The sequence below is a fragment of the Bison bison genome, unplaced genomic scaffold (assembly GCF_000754665.1).
Source record: "Bison bison bison isolate TAMUID 2011002044 unplaced genomic scaffold, Bison_UMD1.0 scf7180017864487, whole genome shotgun sequence".
Classification (NCBI taxonomy): domain Eukaryota; kingdom Metazoa; phylum Chordata; class Mammalia; order Artiodactyla; family Bovidae; genus Bison; species Bison bison.
In genome coordinates, this window is record NW_011495047.1 from 2,813,814 (window position 1) to 2,832,716 (window position 18,903).

Consider the following 18,903-nt stretch of genomic DNA (forward strand, 5'->3'; position numbering starts at 1 on the left):
GAAACCATATAAGCCATATATTTTCTATATGGCTAAGTCAACTTTATCCAGACTAGACAAATCCAACCATTGTTTGTGTCAGCTTTTATTGCAGATAGAAGAACACAGCCTGTGATGTTTATCTCTTCCTTTACTGTCCTTGAAAGATACACAGACAGAAGCAATTGGAACCCAAATTAAAAAAAAAAATACTGACAAGAATAAAAGATGAAGGAGATGTTGATTTTATTATTTAATCATTTAAATTTCTTTTACATTTCCTAAAAAGATACATGGTCTAGTGAAAAGCTTGAAATCAACATAACACCATTCTGGCTCAACCTCTAGCACCGGTTATATAATCTTGAAGAAGTCATTTGTTTTCTTTTGTCCACAAATATTCATATGTAATGAGAATAAACTAAAGTTTATTATCTTACCACGATTCTCTGAGTATTACGTATGCATACAGAAGTAAGAAAGAAGTGAAAATATATGTGTATGTATGTTTATATTTGCATACCAAATGCACACCTACATAAACAGGCCTCTTAGTTTTTCATGAGAAAGCTGATAATGAACAAGGGGACTGGAATAGGTGATAGGCAGTGTCCAGTCTTATGCTGATAGCATCTGCTTCTAGCTTTTAAAATGCTTGTGTGTTTATTCCTCCATCCAAGGCAACTGAGAAATGAAAACTTGCTGGAAGTACAAATTTTCAGGCTCGACCTCAAACCCATCCTCAAACTTAACTGAATCAGGGGCTGTGGGGAGAGACTCAGCTAGCTTTGTTGCAACCTGCCCTCCAGGTGATTCTGAAGTGCACTAAAATGAGAGAACCACTACATTTAAACATTCCCAGGGAAGAACTATAGGCTAGAGGAGAGACAGGAATTAAAGGGGGGAGGGGGGAAGGCAGGATAGTCTACAGAGATCCTGAGCCACGGGTGGTAGGAAGAGATTTGGGGAGACAGAGCAGTGGCAGGCACAGGAGAGGGTTATTTATGGTTGTAGGACGCTGGTGTGGTTGTAGAAAAGCGGGCATAAGCCCAAGGGAAATAATAATGCAGTATCCAGGTACTCCCATGTTAGTCATTTGTTCTCATGCAGTCATTTCTGCTCCTGTGCTAAGACTGATGGCTTTAGAACCTTCTTCCTGCGGTGGATCCTAAAGGAAGATAGTTATCCTGTTTCTAGTCACAGCTGTTTCTGACCTGTATCATCACTACCGTAGAAATTTGAGACAGGGAGAGTTAGGGCTTCCCAGCCTAAGCCTGTTTGTCTTCTGGCCTTTTTCAACAATTTAAAGTCCCCCTGATTCTAGTTTTAATTTTTCCCTCATTGGCAGCTAAGGAGTGTGTGTATATTCAGAAAAAGGAAGAGAACTCCTGGAGTTCCAATGGGCTAGGGGTGAACTTGCCCAGAGAAAGCTGGAGGGGTGAGAATCAGCCTATGGAACCGACAAGGCAAGAAGTCACTGTGGATGCTCTTTGCGAGGTTAATGGATGTAGTGTTGTCATCCAGGATGTTGCCTTGACAGGGGAATCCCTGGCTTTGCAACTTTCTGGCCAACATGAGGATCACCAGCCGATTATAACCTTTCCTGCGATGCTCAGGCATGGTGTAGCCATGGCACATGGTGGCAAACTGGTCTGTCATAGACCAAGACATGGGGTTCCCCTTATCATCACGGACACACACACTGGGGAAGCAGGAGATGAGGTTGGCGATGTACCGGCGACACTGTTCATTGCCGCCCCGAGACCAAGTCTGGTTGAGTAAGTCAACATCAGCAATGCTCAGGTAGGTTAGTTGTACGGAAGAATTCATTCTTGAAGAAAATGACATGGGAAGAAATATGAACTTGGGATCATATGATGACAAACAAGTATTTCTTTTTTATTCACTTCAAACCTTGGGGGATCCTAAGTTCTCCCACCAGGGATCAAACCTGGCCCCAGCAGTGAAAGCACCCCATCCCAACCACCGGACCTCCAGGGAATTCCCCAACTACTTCTCTTTTTACATTGATTCAAACTGAGAAAGCATCCTGGAGATAGTGCCTAGCAAATACTAGAATATTTTCAATAAATAAGAATCCATAACTTACCACTTACAAACATCTTTTAGGATTTCATTTCTAACAGGATGAAACACTCATTATATTGAGTCTAAGTCTTTCCTTCAAATTTTATGCCCACTTGTTATTGTCTTCAGAATAGATGAAGGCAAGGATTTCATTTTTCTGGAAAACAAACCTCAGACTTGTTCTTATTAAGTCCTGAGTCTGCTGACACCCTCTCTGAGGCCTTGAACAAGTCCAGATACTTGAGCCTCTAATCTTTTTCTTGATAATAATAAATGTTTTAGGATAGGACTCCTACATTTATGCAACCATGTCCACAAAACAAATATAAAGTGCATAATGTTCTAGGCATTTGTAGGTGCTTAAGAAATGCTAGCTCTTTCAGACCTTTCCCTAAACATTCTGGAAAAAGATTTCAAAATCCATGGGCATTAAGATTAAAAAAAAAAAGGACAGAAATTATTGCAGTTTCTAAGAACTGAGACAGGTTACTTAGCTGCAAGTCTCTGGGGGCTGGTTGTGTTTTGAATTTTCTTTCATGCTTGAAGTTATCAATATCCAAAGATCATCCCCAGTTAAGAGGCTACTGATGTCTTTCTCACTACGTCCTTTTTTAAAATATTTGTTTGACTGCACCAGGTCTTAGTTTCAGCATGTTGGATCTTTCAGTTGCAGCAGGTGAGATCTAGTTCCTGAGCAGGGATTGAACCTGGGCACCCTGAACTGGGAGCATGAAGTCTTAGCCACTGGACCACCAGGGAGGTCCTGTACCATGTCCCTCTTTATGAAGTAAAAGTTTGTGTTTTCTTTTATTAGTGGTCATGCAATGTTAGCTCATATTTCAGGTATTCTGTGAGACCTGGAGCTGGGCCATTCGCCTAACCACTAAGCAGAGGGAAAGAATATAAATAAATGCAAGCAATAACTGGCTTAACAGGATTTTTTCATTTAATTCTCGAAAATAAACTTTCAAACAAAGTCAAGGAAGCTTCGGGTAGTGATGTCACTATAAATAAAAACACTAAACCGTGTGTTTCAGGAGGGACATTCGAGACAATGACCTGTGAAGGGTGGGTATCCAAAATAAAGTGCACAAATTTGGATAATGATTTAGGTTTTAAAGACAAATTGTCTAACTTCCTACGCAGAAAGGAACAATTCAAGTAAAAATTTGATTTAAAAAAGTCTGACTGGGGATTGAAGAAAATTTTAAATAACATCTCAGGGATACGACAGCAAACAGACTTGCTGTTGAGTAGCTCAGTCGTGAGCGGCTCTTTGCAACCCCATGGACTGCAGCATATCAGGCCTCCCTGTCCTTTACTATCTCCTGGAATTTGCTCAAACTCATGTCTATTGAATTGGACAGACTGTGGGAAACTCTAAAGGACAAATAGCGTGATTTTTTTTTTTTTCAACCAAAAATAACATAAGAAATAAAAAAAGATGAAAGGGGTGCCTGTCTGTCAAAAGAAACTTAAGAGAGATGTTAACCAGTTGCATATAATAACCAGGTGCTTATTCAAAACAAATAAGGTGCTCAAAGTTTTGATTATTGGAGAAATGTGACTACTAACAGGTCATTTTATATTTAGGAAATAATGTTCACAAAATTTTAAGGAAAGAGCTAACAAAGCAGGCTCGAGGCCACTGTTTTTAGAGAACCTGCTTGCCAGGTTGGCCTTTGGCTAAGTGTCTGGTAATTTGGATTTCTGGGGGAGTCCTGCCATTCTCAGAATTGGTAAGAGTGGTTAGCTTGGCCTCTTTGTACAAGCGATGTAATTTATGCTGAACACCTGTTTTCCTCCTGGGAGTCTAGGAAATTGGTGCGTGCTTGGCAGAGGGTACCTCCAGTAAAAAAATCTTATGTGTCGTCACAACTCATTGCTGGGAATCAAACGCATACTGCGTGACTCTGCTCAGGGAGGCCTCTGGGAAGCTTGTGCCTGGTTTCCTCTGGACTTTGCCAAGGCACCTTTTTCCCCTGTGCTGATTTTGCTTTGTATCTTTTCATTATAATTAGTCATAGCCACGACTAAATATGTTGAGTCCTGTGAGTCCTCTTAGCCAATCACTGAACTTGTGGGTGGTCTGGGGGACCCCTGACACAGAGGTGATGTTACTATAGCACTTTAAAAAAAAAATTCTTGGGAATTCCCTGAGTGAATTCAGTGTGTTCACTTTTGGGGCCAGGGTTCGATGCCTGATGGAGGAGCTATTAATAAGATCCCACAAGCCATACTATGCTATGCTTAGTTGCTCAGTCATGTCTGATTCTTTGTGACCACATGGACTGTAGACCACCAGGCTCCTCTGTCCATGGGGATTCTCCAGGCAAGAATACTGGAGTGGGTTGCCATGCACTCCTCCAGGGGATCTCCCAACCCAGGGATCGAACCCAGGTTTCCCACATTGCAGGTGGATTCTTTACCATCTGAACCACCAGGGATTAATAAGATCCCACAAGCCATGAGGCCTGGCCAATAATAATAATAATAATTCTTTTGGAGGTATAATATTTAAGTATAATGGAATAATATATAAGATATTTCCTTTAGAATAAATCAGGGGGTGGGAAGGATAGAGGTCTGGATAAAAGATTCCTAATAAATCTTGTACTTTTTGTACATTTTAAAAATATACATGTATATTTAATGAGCACAAGCTTGGTTATATTTTTTAAATTCAATTAATAGGAAAATGTATTGTTGAAAAGGTTACAGTTGGAATTGAACAAAGGACAAACAAAATTGAGAACTGCATTATTTTGTGATTGAAAGAGGCAGGGGTTTAAGATTTTTTTTTAAGTATTTTGGTTTTGGAGGTTAATTACACTAGTTTCTCAACTCTTGTGTTTGAAAATTTTCATGACTGAAAAAGTAATAAAATCCAGTTGCTTTATGTGACTTAAAGTGTCCCTTCTTTTCTAGGTTTAGTCTTGTTTTGCTCAATAATTACTTCAACATACACCACAGAAGTGGAGAAAGTAACATTCACTGAAGTGCTTACTTTTCAGGTATCAAGTTTCATTTGCGTACAAGAAACATACAAAGAGGATATTATACACCAGTTTTTAGGAAGAATTGATTGAGGCTCAGAAAGGTAACCTGGAGAAGAAACCGGCAACTCTCTCCACTATTCTTGCCTGGAGAATCCCATGGACAGAGGAGGCTGGCAGGCTAGAGTCCACGGGGTTGCAAAGAGTCAGACACACTGAGCGACTAACACACACACACACACACACACACACACAGAAAGGTAAGGCAAAAGGGAAAGTAACTAGAGCATGACAGATCAGGGACCACAAAGTAAAAGAATGCAGATATAAACTAACACATGTTCTGAAGGGCTGGATCCTGGAATTAGACTTCTTTTGATTGTTTCTGGCTCTATAGTTTGCTCCTGTGTGTTATTTCAATTCTGGTCAAAAAGGGAATAATAATGGTACTGCTTTATAGGGTTGTGGAAAGGATTCAAGAGGCAATGTATTTAAAACTTGAAAACATTTAGTGCCTGGAATAGAAGACACGTAAGTCAGTTAAACACCTTCATCCCTGAAACAACAAAAAACAATTATAACCACCTTGGGTGCAGACAGCAGAAGTTATTTAGAATTATTTGAAGGAGGAGGATGCCCAAGAAATGACTTTTTTGTGTATTCTGTGAAAAAACTGTCCATAGTTAATTACTATGGAGAGAGACACAGATTTGATTTTGCAGGAAATTATGAGCAGTCAAGCACAGCAAAAAGGAAAAGAGTAAACACATACACACATTTAGATTCAGTCACCTAAATCCAATATTCCTTAATGGTATTAAGTACTCCAGGTACTGCAGTTTGTACTGCCATAGCATAAGTTCTCCCCCAGAAGAAGATGGGTTTACATACAAGAAACTGGTGTCTGCAGTTGAAATCGGAGGTAAGCAAGCGGCCTTGAAGGAAGCTAGCTTTACATCCACCTGCTTTGAGTCAGCAACAGCTTTGGAAACATCATATAATTCACTCTGCAGGCCTGTATGTGGAAACACACAATGAAAAAAAAATGTGGACACTTTATCTGAAAATGACAAAAGGAAATTTGTTTTAGAATTTCTATACTTGGTATCATCAATACCACCAGCTTCCCACCTTGTATTATCCTAACCACTTTGTATTCATACATATGTTATCAGAGCTACTCCTTTGTCTGATTTGCAAGTCTTGTATGAGATTTTCAAATTTCCATGTTGATCATGATCTTCCATGGGAATTTCTGATGGGACTATCCCTTAAGAATTTGTAATGCTTTATGGGAACTTTTTATTTTCCTGACTTCTCAGATTGATCTTAAGCCCCTGAGGGTAAAGGGATGCTCTGGAAGTGTGAAAGAGCTTCAATTTATTTGGCAGGGCAATCTTACTTTAAAGACTGTCTTTCAGTCTCCTGCCTAAACACCCATCACAGCAACGTCAATATATAAACTTAGACTGGTGAGGTTTATTCTGAACTTAACTTACCCAGCACTTACTCATTTGTGGTAGCTATATTGTATTCTCTATAAACCTTTATTCAGTACTTGTTGTAAATAAAGTACTGTGCTGGGCATAGCTTCAGATCAGGACACAAGAATGGCATGGTCTCTGTTCTGATAGTAATTACAGCATGACAAGGGGCTTGTTTACTTAGAACTGACTGTCTGCTTCTCCAAATCCTAATCTGCTCTGTCCTTTCCATTCTGGCTGCTGATTGCTTGAATGCTCTGGAAATTGACTTTCCCACTTCCTTTCATATCTAATTGCTTGTTTCCTTCTCCTAGGAAATCACTTCCTCTTGAAGAAAACATGAATGGCAGGTCCTGGTGAACATAGACTGTGCTCTGAGCCTCGGCTTCTCCATCAGGGAGTTAAGTCTAAGAAAAGATAAGCAAGTCTTAAGATAATGCTATTAAAATCATAGATGCTGTAGCTAGCACTCCATATTAAAACACTGAATTACATCTAAGTGGTAGTGAGCCGTGCTGACTCGAGGTGTGGATGGTAGTTCCAACAGAATTTTTTTCTTCTAAGTTAGACTGAGTCAATTCTTTCTAAAGGTCATCCTAACATTGAAACAAAACCTTTTAGACTTTTCAGATGTAACAGGTAACAAAAACTGCATAAAAGGGACAGTTTAATTAGAAATAATTACATACATTTTGACTACTTCTAAAGCCACAGAATAGAATTTGATGAGCTCCCTTCTATGTATCACTCTCCCAATCTTTTAATCACAATTCCTTCTCTCTCTTCCAAAAATAATCATTATAATAATTTTTAAGATAACCATTTTCTTGTTTTCTTTACAGTTTTATTATCTAAGCCTGCATCCTTAAACACTGTAGTTTGATTTTGCCTACTTTTTGTCTTGTGAGTCTTTTCATAAACAGACCTTCTTTCAATTCCCGCTAAACTCCTCTCTCCCTACTTTAAAAACTTCTTTTGTTGGAGAATCCTGATGGTTAGGGCCCTCTAATCACCAAACAACAGGATTTGTTGTTTAGATTTTGCCGCTCATCTCTCCATAGTGCTGTGGATCATGTCCTTCTATCTGTTGAGAGGGTATCATTTTTAACAAATGATTTTCTCCTTTCTCCTTGAGAAAGGAATCTCCACTTCTCGTTCTGCTATTGAGCACTCCACCTCCTTAGAAGGGGAAGGGTTGCTAACTGAATAAGCCAGAACTTGGGGCAGTTTTTTGGTTCATAGTTACCAGTGAGCAGGCCTTTGAAACTTTCAGGCTGGTGCTCATATATATAGACAAGCTCTCTCGTCCATGCAACTAGCAGTGAGCAGCAAGCAGGGCCTGTCTGGGCAATTATGCATGTTTTTGTTTCCTGTATATGGCAAACACAAGGAGTTTGGCTCCTCTGAGTCCATTAGAGGATTAACCCTGATTTAACATTGTTATGGATGGTTCTTAGATTAAAAATGACAAAGGCATTCCTATGCAGGGTGTGTTCTTGCTCTAAACACCCAGTACTGAAGCAGCTTCACTGCCTAAATCCTGATGTATCCACCAACCCAACTAGTAGTTTTGACCTAGCCTGCACTTAAGAAGTAGGTAAAAGGCTATTTATATGTAGCTGATAGGCTTTTAGGGAGGCTCATGATTTAGAGATGTTATAGAAATGGCACCTTTTTAGGTTCTCTGAATAACAATAGTAAAGACCCTGATGACTTCTTAGAAGTTATTCAGTGTCCTAAGGAGATTACAGTTCTTACCACAGAAACCTACAGTTGAGACCACATCAGAAGTCAAGAGCCGGTATTGCTCTACACGGTGAAAGTGAAATCGCTCAGTTGTGTCCAACTCTTTGAGACCGCATGGACTGTAGCCTACCAGGGTCCTCTGTCCATGGGATTTTCCAGGCAATAGTACTGGAGTGGATTGCCAACCCAGGGATTGAGCCCAGGTCTCCTGGTAAATGAGGGGTTTTACCATTCCAGCTATACTAGGTGCTATAATTTACATCTCTCCCCACCAAACCCTCAGGAAAGATGACTATCAATTAAAATGAGTGTAACTCACAACTAATAGCTCAGCCTTCTAAAAAAAAGTATTGGCAATCAGAGGGATGATAAATTCAGGGGATTTGAGGATATTAAGCAATAATACCAAAATCCATCCAGTTACTGCCATGACTTTTCACATCAAGGGGGAGATATACTCATATCCATATTAAAGTAATCCTGGTGAGATTTTTCTGAATTAATTAGATAAGCAAGTGGTTGAATTATGCCTCACTTCTAACCAGCATAACAGGGGTAAATCTGTAAATGTGTGAGAGAGTTTAGAACTGCCTCTATAAACTCTTTTTGAGCATTTGCCAGGGGATTTTATATATATATACACAACATTCCAAGTTTTTAGATTATGAATTTACATAAATCATTATAGGTGGACAGAAACTTTTCTTGTAGAGGGCTTCAGCTACTTCTGGCTGATAAAAATTACCAGAATTTATATATCTAAATGGGGGTTCCTACCTTCTTGTCAAATGATCAAGGAACTCATTTCACTGGAAGAGCTACGCACAGTAACTTCATTGCCTATATCAACTCCCAATCATTATAAAAAGTTGAGAGAGCAAGTGATACATTGAAGCCAAAGTTATCCATCCAAATAATCAAAAGTCTTAATCTGTTTCAGTCTTGGCCTAAAGTTCTTCCAGAAGCGTTGATGGCTATGCAGTTATCTCCTTGGAGCCCACATATACTCTTTCCTTATAAAATCATTTCAGTTTATCCTGTGCAGACCAGTTGATTATCTTTTTCAAGAATCATTTGCTGTAGAAAGAAGAAAGGCTTACCTATTGGCTTAGACTTAAATTAGATTTACTTTAAAAGATTATGACAGGAAAGGGTTAGAAGTAATAGGAGAAATATTCTGTGATATTCACTGATACCATTTTTTGAAAGAAAAAAAAAATCGCTTAAAAACAGCCTAATCCAAACCTCAGTAAAAATAATTTTAAAAAAGTATTGCTATAAGACTGTAATACATAAGCTGTTAATATATAAAATGTATGTAAGTGTATTTGTACATATGTGTGCTTATATGTGTGGAAAGTGTGTCATATTTATATATCTGAGAGATATGACAAAAAGAAGAAAAAAAAAAACACCTGTCTAGTGTCTTATACTTGACTCACCCTGTATTTGAAAGACTTGGTCCCAGTTGATAACACCATGTTCTTCCAACAGCTGTCGGTAAGCATTGACATCTTTGTAGAACACAGCATAGGCATTAGTATAATGGTCCAAGTTGTCTGTCTCAGCCTAGGACAGAAGACATGATCACAAACACATAAAGCACACCACCTTTGATCACGTGAGCCTCTCCTTTGTCTCAGAGGCAGAATGGGGAGGATGCTGTCTTTTTCAATCTTCTTTCATATTTATCCATATGACCAAAGTCAATGATCATAAGGAATCATCAACCCAGTGAGAAAGCTAGTGTGTAAGTGTATCTGCTTCATGCTTCTAGGGATTATCAAACACTAGAGAAATCATCCTAGAGAACACATTTATACTGGAGGTTTCCATACGTCTGATACTCCAAAGCCAGTCAAATTAGAAGCTAATGGTGAGCTTGTTAAGCTATGGCGGTTACGATTTCCCCTTTACTTCATCTTTCATTTCAGTTGGTACCAATTCTTTTTGCCTTTTAAAACTGTACCTCTTTCTGCCGCCGTGTGATGATGGCTTTGAAGTCAGGCCATGAATCCAACACCACTTCCTTTTGAAAGGGATTCCCACGATTTATGTTCATGACTGCTCCATAAACCTGAGGCAGAGAACCCAGAGGAAAAGCTAGTCGTATTATTAACCATTTCAGATGCTTATTGCTCTTTTCATTTCTTGTACTACTGCAAAGTTATGGCCATGAGGGGAAATTATAAATATACACACATATATTCATAACCCACACACATATAGACTTCTCCCTTGTTATTTCATCAGTGCACATGGAAACTGTTAAAATGTCTATGACAGTCTATGAAAATGTTCCCAAAACTTAGTGTTTTTTTTAGCACAATGGTGAGAGGTACCAAATCAAAAGGCTTACCAGACAGGGACTTGGAACATAGGTCAGTAATACTTAATGAATCAGTGTCTGATATCTAGATTTAGAGTTCATATGCCTTTTAAAAGTTCTATGGATAATTTTGATGTGCAGCTGCTTTTGAAGTTTACTACACTATCTTAAAATCATATGTGAAGTACAACTACTCTTTTAACCCTGAATTACAATTAAATATCACTTGAGACTGAGATACTATCCCCCAGAGAAAAGCCAAAAAGCATACCCTGCATTTTAGATTTGATAGAGCAGGTCTGTATAAGCATTCCCTGAGAGTTGTAACTATGTCTTATTCACTGTTATATCCATGGAGTCTGACAGAGCTGACCAAATTCTTATTGACTAAACAATACTGAATTATCGTTAGAATTCTGTTCTGTGATTTTTCACATTTTTTTTCCACTAAGAATCAAAGATATCTGTCCCACAAAGCAACTTTAATATGTTATCTCTGTGCTTCTAGAGAAGACAAAGTTGTAGTGGTAAGGACAAGAGCTAAGCTATAGGCCAGTGTTCACAGCAGCGTTTTTGTAATACTGTAGACAGAAACTGGAAACAATATCCAGCAACAGTGGAATAAATAAATAAATTGTGGATTACAAAAGAGCAACATGGTATCGAGCTTGTCCAGCCAAAGAAGCTAAGTTCAAAGAGATACTTACTGTGTGATCCCATTTATGTTACATTCAAAGACAGGCAGAATTAAATGATGACTTTAGAAATTGATAGTGGTTACTGTGGGAGAGCAGGGAAAGATATTGACGGGAAAAGAGTATGGAGTGGGGGAAGAATGGCGTTTGATGTACTGTTCTTTCTTGAATGGAGTAGAAGTTACATAGATATTCACTCTGAGAAAATTCACTGAGCTGTATCATTATGTTTTGTGCACTTTCTAGTGTTATGTGGGTGTGTGCCAAGTTGCTTCAGTCCTATCTGACTCTTTGTGACCCTATGGACATAGCTCTCCAGGCTCCTCTGTCCATGGGATTCTCCAGGAGTGAAGAAATCCTCCAGGGGATCTTCCCAACCCAGTGTCTCTTATGTCTCCTGCGTTGGCTGGCAGTTTCTTTACCACTAGCATCACTTGGCAAACTCCTGCTAGTGTTATACTTCAATGAAAAAGTTAAATAGTAAGGGCTTTGGAGCCTACATTTTACCTCCTTTATCACTATCTTAATTCAAATCACTCACTTCATCTCAATGCCTAGAAGATGATCCAACTCTCTTCTGTCTTACCCAAACTGAGACCTCACTCAAATTTTCACATAGACTGTATCTTTCCAAATGTAGTCTAATACTAATGAGCAACATGGATCACACTTAGTGAAAATCCACAAACTAAAGTAACCTGGAAGGGTCATGCTTGTTCTCTTCAAGATTAAATTCTGGAATTGATGATCTTACCTGTACAGAGTAATACACTTATTAAAATGGTTTCACATGAGGAAAGCATAATCTGTATTCAAGAATGTAACTTAAACATGATTGAAATGTTTACAAGTTTAGAAGAAAAAAGAGACCTCTTTACAACATTCAGATTCTGAAAAAATAACTAGTTTGTAAAAGATCAGAACCAACTGAAAGCTTTGGCATTGGTTGAAACCACAGGGGGAAGGAGAGGGTGGGATAAATTGAGAAACTAGCATTGACATATATATGTTATCATGTGTAAAACAGATAATTAAAGGGAAGCTGCAATATAACACAGGGAGCCCAGATTGGTGCTCTGTGACAACCTAGAGGTGTGGGATGGGATGGGGGAGGAAGACTTTACAGAGAGGGCCGCTAAAGAATCAGTCTATATAATATAGAATCAGTCTATATTATGACTGGTTCGTGTTGTTGTATGGCAGACACCAGCACAACATTGTAAAGCAATTGTCCTCCAATAAGAAAACAAACAAATCCTTTCAATAATTTATTCATCCAAAGAGTGAGTGTTCAGAGGGGATGCAAAGTGGCTAGGAGGGAGTAAAAATGCTAGAGGAATGAGCAGGTAGAGCGTGTGAAGGAAATCTGAAAGGTTATTTAAACACTTAAGCCTAAAGACTTCCCTGGTGGCTCAGACAGTAAAGTGTCTGCCTACAATGTGGGAGACCTGGGTTCGATCCCCGGGTCGGGAAGATCCTCTAGAGAAGGAAATGGCAACCCACTCCAGTACTCTTGCCTGGAAAATCCTGTGGACAGAGGAGCCTGGTAGCCTACAATCCACAGGGTCGCAGAGTCAGACACAACTGAGTGACTAAACTAAATTTTAAGCCTAAAGTGAGATTATAAAATACGCAGCTATAAATCCCAGTGGATGGAGGAAGAGGAAACAACTGACTATCTTTTCTTTATCTTTTTTATTCACTAAAGGACTTAGTGTTTACTTAAAGGGTATTTTGAAACTACGGTCAAAGAACAAAGCCAGGCATTATACAACAAAGAAATCATTAAAGGAGGATAAAGAGATTTAGGGATAAAAAGACTCAGGGTAGGAGAAATAAGAAATCAGGAGCAAAGAGCTCAGCAGCTATGAAAGAGGAGATTTCTCAGAAAGGCGTCTATCTGTGCCTCTATACGGTTCATTTCCTTAATTCTTACTTCAGATGGTGCTGTGAGAGGCAAGCATTTCCAAAAAAACACTCAATTTGAAACGTGATAATCTGGATTTAAATCTGAATTCTAGCACCTGGAAATGGGGAAGTTATTTAGTAATATTATCTATAAAATTTTAATATAAATTTTTGCCTATTCAGAGGTTTTAATATTACAGAGGAATTAATTTTAGAGGGGGATTGATTAGGTGTTTTTGAAGCTCAAATGAGATAATGTGAAAGATATTTAAAAAAAATTATTCAGGCCAAGTCAACTAATCTGAATTTAGAAGTCCCTTCTGCCATTTAATAAAATTTAGAACTGAAATTTATTTCATAAATAGTCCAGTCCAGCACAGCATGAATTTTCCTAGAAGGTATCTAGCAAGACTGTCAAAAATATAACTAACTGCATTGTATCCCCAATCCATTGAATCAGTCTCTAGAAGGAGAGGATTGGGAAACTATGTTTACCCAGTACTCCCAGGGTCTTACCATTAGGAAAATTTGGGAAACAGCTATAAGTCTGATGTTATTTCACAGATTAATAAAATGAAGATAGAACTACTCAATGTTTCATACCTTGAGTGATTCAGGAAAGTGACTCTTCAGCATTTTTTCCAGGAGCAGTAATTTGGTAGAACAGTTAAGAACCTGCATCTTCTCTGGAGAGTGGAGAGCTAGTAATTCCACACCTATTTAAAAACATGAAAGGGTGTACTTAATTTTTGTCTGTTAATATTTAAATCTACCCAGAAAGATCCTTGAAGCTTTTTGTTTGTCTTTTTGGTTCGTTTGTTTGTTTGTTTAAACTGGGCTTCATTCACTTTTTCTCATATAAAATGATGTGGTGGCTACAACTGGAGCCCGGGTCTTCTGCAGAGAAAGTCTAGTGTGGGTCTTAAGATGGTCGGTGAATTCCTAATATGAAGACTTGGTGAATACCATCTCTTTCAGGAGTGAGCTAGCTGTAGGTCTTGGAAATGGCATCAAAAGTTATTTAGTGGTTAGGACTCCCTGCTTTCACTGCCAAGGACATGGGTTCAATCTTTGGTCAGGTAAATATGACTCAGCAAGTGCATCCAAAAAAAAAAAAAAGGGAAAGTTGCCCATGGAGGCAGTACAGCCCCTGGCAGAGGTACAGAAAGTCACCAGTTCAAGCTATTGTCAGTAACTTCTTAGATACAGGGGCTGGGATGATGTTAGTGCCATTGGAGACAGGGATGTGGCGCTCCAGGACAAAGCCAGAGCAGCCAGTCACCTTGCAAGGGTTGGGTATGGGGCTTGTCAGTCTCCCCAGTAGCCTCACTGCATAGGGATAAGGGTGTAATTCTTTTTTTTTTTTAATTAGAGTGTTGCGGGGAGCGAGCTCCGCCTCTGGCAAAGGTCATGAGGAAGGAGGCTTGGCATACGCAAAGGCGGGATCAAGCCTCAGGAGTCTCCCTGGAAATTCTCGAGCAATCTACCCCCAAAACCAGAGTCTGCCTACTTTCTGCTTTGTGCTTTTCACTACACCTCTGACTTTACGGGGGGCTGTCCCCCACTACCTCTCTGAAAAAAGAGTTAGCTTACAGCTCCAGTTAATAATTCCTGGGTGTGACAGTGTTTAACCTACAAACTCCTTTGGAAATCCTCTAGCCTGCCTGAATAGGTTTTTCCGGCCACATGTGATTGTTCAGAGCCTCCCAACTGTGAGAGGCAGGAGATGTTCTAAACTGTCTAAACACAGATTCTTTTGAGTAGTTAAAAGATCGATTAGAAATTGTATTGGTGAAGGGATTTTCACTTGTTGGGCCAATGTTTGCTGCTAAGTTTCCATATCCCTTACCTGCTGTGTCCCTGGCAGTGTATTGATTAATATAATTGGTGTAAGTAGTAGCTTTAATGTTGTAACCTGGGACCCTTGAGTTAATTCTTTTTCTTGTTATAGCCCACCACACCTTTGCGCTGTAGGAATGCAACTTTATCTAATGCTTTTGGAGGGTGGCTCCTGACCAATCACCTTTAGAGAAAAATAAGTTTTCTGAAGAAAGGGTCTTAAAATGTTAACAGGCCTCCGGGCCAGAAGATGATGCAAATCACCTAACTTTTGCATATGCTAAGTTTGCAGGAAGAAAGCCTGGCTTGCTGCCTGACTCTACCCCTTCCCCCATTATCCTCTATGCATAACTTAAGGTATAAAAACTACTTTGGAAAATAAAGTACGGGCCTTGTTCACCGAAACTTGGTCTCACCATGTCGTTCTTTCTCTTACCTTCTGGCTGAATTATTCAGCCTCTTTTCTCCACTGAATTTCCTCACTGAGCTATCCTTATTTCAGCCTCTTTTCTTCACTGAATTTTACTGAGCTATCCTCATTCTATTACTCTTTATATCCTTAATTAACATTTAATTAAGCAATTGTTTCCTGATCTTCGCCTACGCTGTCTCTCCTTCGAATACCCTGGATCAGCCGGGGCTGGTCCCCGGCAGAGTGTAATTGGTTTACAATGTTGTGTTAGCTTCTGCCATATAATGAAGTGAATCAGCTGTATGTATACATTATCCCCTCCCTCTTGGACCTCCCTCCCACCCCCTCAATCGCACCCATTTGGGTCGTCACACAGCACCAAGCTGAGCTCCCTCTGCCCTACCTCAGGTTCCCAGTAGTTATCTATTTACATATGGTAGTGTATATATGTTGGGCTTCCCTGGTAGCTCAGCTGGTAAAGAATCCGCCTGCAACTGCAGGAGACCCCAGTTCAATTCTTAGGTCAGGAAGATCCCCTGGAGAAGGGATAGGCTACCCATCCCAGTATTCTTGGGCTTCCCTGGTGGCTCAGATGGTAAAGCATTTGCCTGCAATGTGGGAGATCTGGGTTCAATTCCTGGGTTGGGAAGATCCTCTGAGGGACGGCATGGCAACCCACTCCAGTATTCTTGCCTAAAGAATCCCCAGAGACAGAGGAGCCTGGCGGCCTACAGTCCACGGGGTCACAAAGAGTCAGACACCACTGAGCAACTAAGCACAGCACAGTGTATATATGTCAATCCTAATCTTCCAAATCATCTCATCCTTCCCTTCCCCGCACTGTGTCCCCATGTCTTTTTTCTACCTTTGGGTCACTAGTCCTGCCCTGCAAACAGGCTCATCTGTACCATTGTTCCTTTTTAAGATTAATTCTGAATGCCAACTTCCCCTGAAGAGGGAAGAAAGAGAGAGAGAAGGAGGCCCTGAAATGTGTCAATCAGAACCACTGGAAATGGGAAGTTCACAAAACTGGATCCTGGGGAGATGTGAGTGTCTACACTGGGTTAAGCCCTCCATTACACATGTTCACTGTACTCTGAATTCTTCCTTCAGGACATGCCAGCAGTTGTAACTTTACATTTATTTGTGTTTTCTTTGGTATAAGCCTGTCTTAAGTAGCCTGTGAGCTGCATGAAGAAAGGCCCATGTCTGCTCTGTGCTCCATTGTATCCCCAGCACCTACCACAGGGCCTGGCATACAGTAAGGGTCACTGAAAGTAGTTGTTGAATGCATGGTATGAAGCTCAGAGGAAAGTCTTAGGTTAAGTAGGGAAACTTCTTTTCACAATGTGGGGCAAAGACAAGAGAAAAACTTGAGTGGGTCAGGTGGTTAAGAGGAGAGAAATACCTAGCTTAAAGATGAATCAGATGTGAGCAAAGGCTGAGGCTCATTTTAGTCCGATAAAATTAAGAGATGTAAAGGGCCTAAACGTAATGTATGCAACTCCATGCATTCTTATATAATTGCATTTTGTAGATTTTGAGGGCTCCGTCCCATGGCTTTTTGTTTCCAAGAAATCCCCCCCCCGCCCTCCATATTTACAGTCAGGTCTTGACTGAATTAGAGAAAAAAAATTTTTTTAATTTTAATTTTTAAAATTTAAAAATAGTGTGATAGAGCTTATCCAACTTATTCTTGTTCCCTACCCTGAGCAGCCAGGCACTTGGATGCAAAGATAAATAAACGTTGAGAACCTGGGCTTCTGCTGGATTATGTCTTTACATTTTCCAGACAGAGAAAGCTACTTGACTTCTCTATGTGGCATCTCTGTGTGGCTATGAGATACTCAGAATGTATGATTGTGGATTTATTTAAAATCCATTGTCATAAAACTCTGTCATATAGTTTATGTGAGTCTGAACTTCTAAGAAGCATGTTTCTTATAGTCCAGCTCCCTGGGATCCAGTCCACTGAGTGGTATGTCTGAAGTGTTTGCATTCCCAGCAAGAGTCTGAAGAGATATGAAGGATTAGACTTCCCTGGTGGCTCAGACGGTAAAGCGTCTGCCTGCAATGTGGGAGACCTGGGTTTGATCCCTGGGTTGGGAAGATCCCCTGGAGAAGGAAATGAGAATCCACTCCAGTACTATTGCCTGGAAAATCGCATGGACAGAGGAGCCTGGTAGGCTGCAGTCCATGGGGTCTCAAAGAGTCGGATACGACTGAGCCAATTCATTTCACTTCACTTCACTTCAATGCAGTCAGCAAATCAGGCTTCTGGGCCTTAATACTCGTAGTCTGAGCCAATATTAGAAACTGAAAAGAGGAAGTTTTCAGAGTTGAGGTTGAACAGAGCAAGAAGTATAGCCACTATCTCATCCTTGTATCTGCTTGACTTTTCATTCACTCACCTCATCTCTAAATGCAATCTTAAGTTCTTAGTAAATCCTTAGGTTAAACACATTCACTATTTCTAATTCAGTGTCTTTTGAGAGAAAATGAAATGATTTTAAAAGGAAGTTGATCATATTTCTCTCACTAGGTTTGATGTTCAGAGATCTTTTTGTATACAAATATGTAGTAAGGTCGCTAGTGCAAAGAAGAGGAATTCTAAATATTTGTAGCTGATTTGCTTATTAATTGCTTGGTTTGTTTCCCAAAGGATTCAAAACCACTTATACACACAGGAAAAACACATAAAAAATTAAAGTAAAATAAAAATTCAGGCTACCGGAAACACAAAGATACAAAAGAAGTATGGAGTTACGAGTGAAGTAGGCAGGCAAGGCATATAGAGTACAGTCTTGCATGTAGGGTTGATCCTCTTTATTCATGGGTTTCATATTTGTGAATTCACCTACTTGTTAAAATTTATTTGTAACTTCAAATCCGTACTGACAGTGATCCTTAAGTCATTTGTGGACATGGACAGGGCAGTGAAAAATTGGAGTCTCCCAATGCAGCTGTGAAGAGACACCCCACGCCCAAGGTAAGAGAAACCTAAGTAAGATGGTAGGTGTTGCAAAAGGGCATCAGAGGGCAAACACACTGAAACCATACTCACAGAAAACTAGTCAATCTAATCACACTAGGACCACAGTCTTGTCTAACTCAATGAAACTAAGCCATGCTCGTGGGGCAACACAAGATGGGCGGGTCATGGTGGAGAGATCTGACAGAATGTGGTCCACTGGAGAAGGGAATGGCAAACCACTTCAGTATTCTTGCCTTGAGAACCCCATGAACAGTATGAAAAGACAAAATGATAGGGTACTGAAAGAGAAACTCCCCGGGTCAGTAGGTGCCCAATATACTTTCATTGGAAAAGACTCTGATGCTGGGAGGGATTGGGGGCAGGAGGAGAAGGGGATGACAGAGGATGAGATGGCTGGATGGCATCACTGACTCGATGGACGTGAGTCTGAGT

At 39.9% G+C, this 18,903-nt stretch overlaps 1 protein-coding gene across 1 annotated transcript in view; it reads right to left on the reverse strand.

The window, feature by feature from the left end:
- Positions 1 to 387: 387 nt before the first annotated feature.
- GLYATL3 (glycine-N-acyltransferase-like 3) overlaps positions 388 to 18,903 on the reverse strand; it is a 21,224-nt gene continuing 2,708 nt past the window's right edge. The window contains exons 2-6 of the mRNA XM_010863038.1: positions 13,829 to 13,941; positions 10,263 to 10,370; positions 9,736 to 9,862; positions 5,955 to 6,078; positions 388 to 1,810 (exon numbers count right to left, since the gene is read on the reverse strand). Coding sequence (XP_010861340.1) covers positions 1,384 to 1,810; positions 5,955 to 6,078; positions 9,736 to 9,862; positions 10,263 to 10,370; positions 13,829 to 13,906 — 864 coding nt within the window. The 5' untranslated portion in view covers positions 13,907 to 13,941 and the 3' untranslated portion in view covers positions 388 to 1,383. The remainder of the gene's footprint in view (positions 1,811 to 5,954; positions 6,079 to 9,735; positions 9,863 to 10,262; positions 10,371 to 13,828; positions 13,942 to 18,903) is intronic.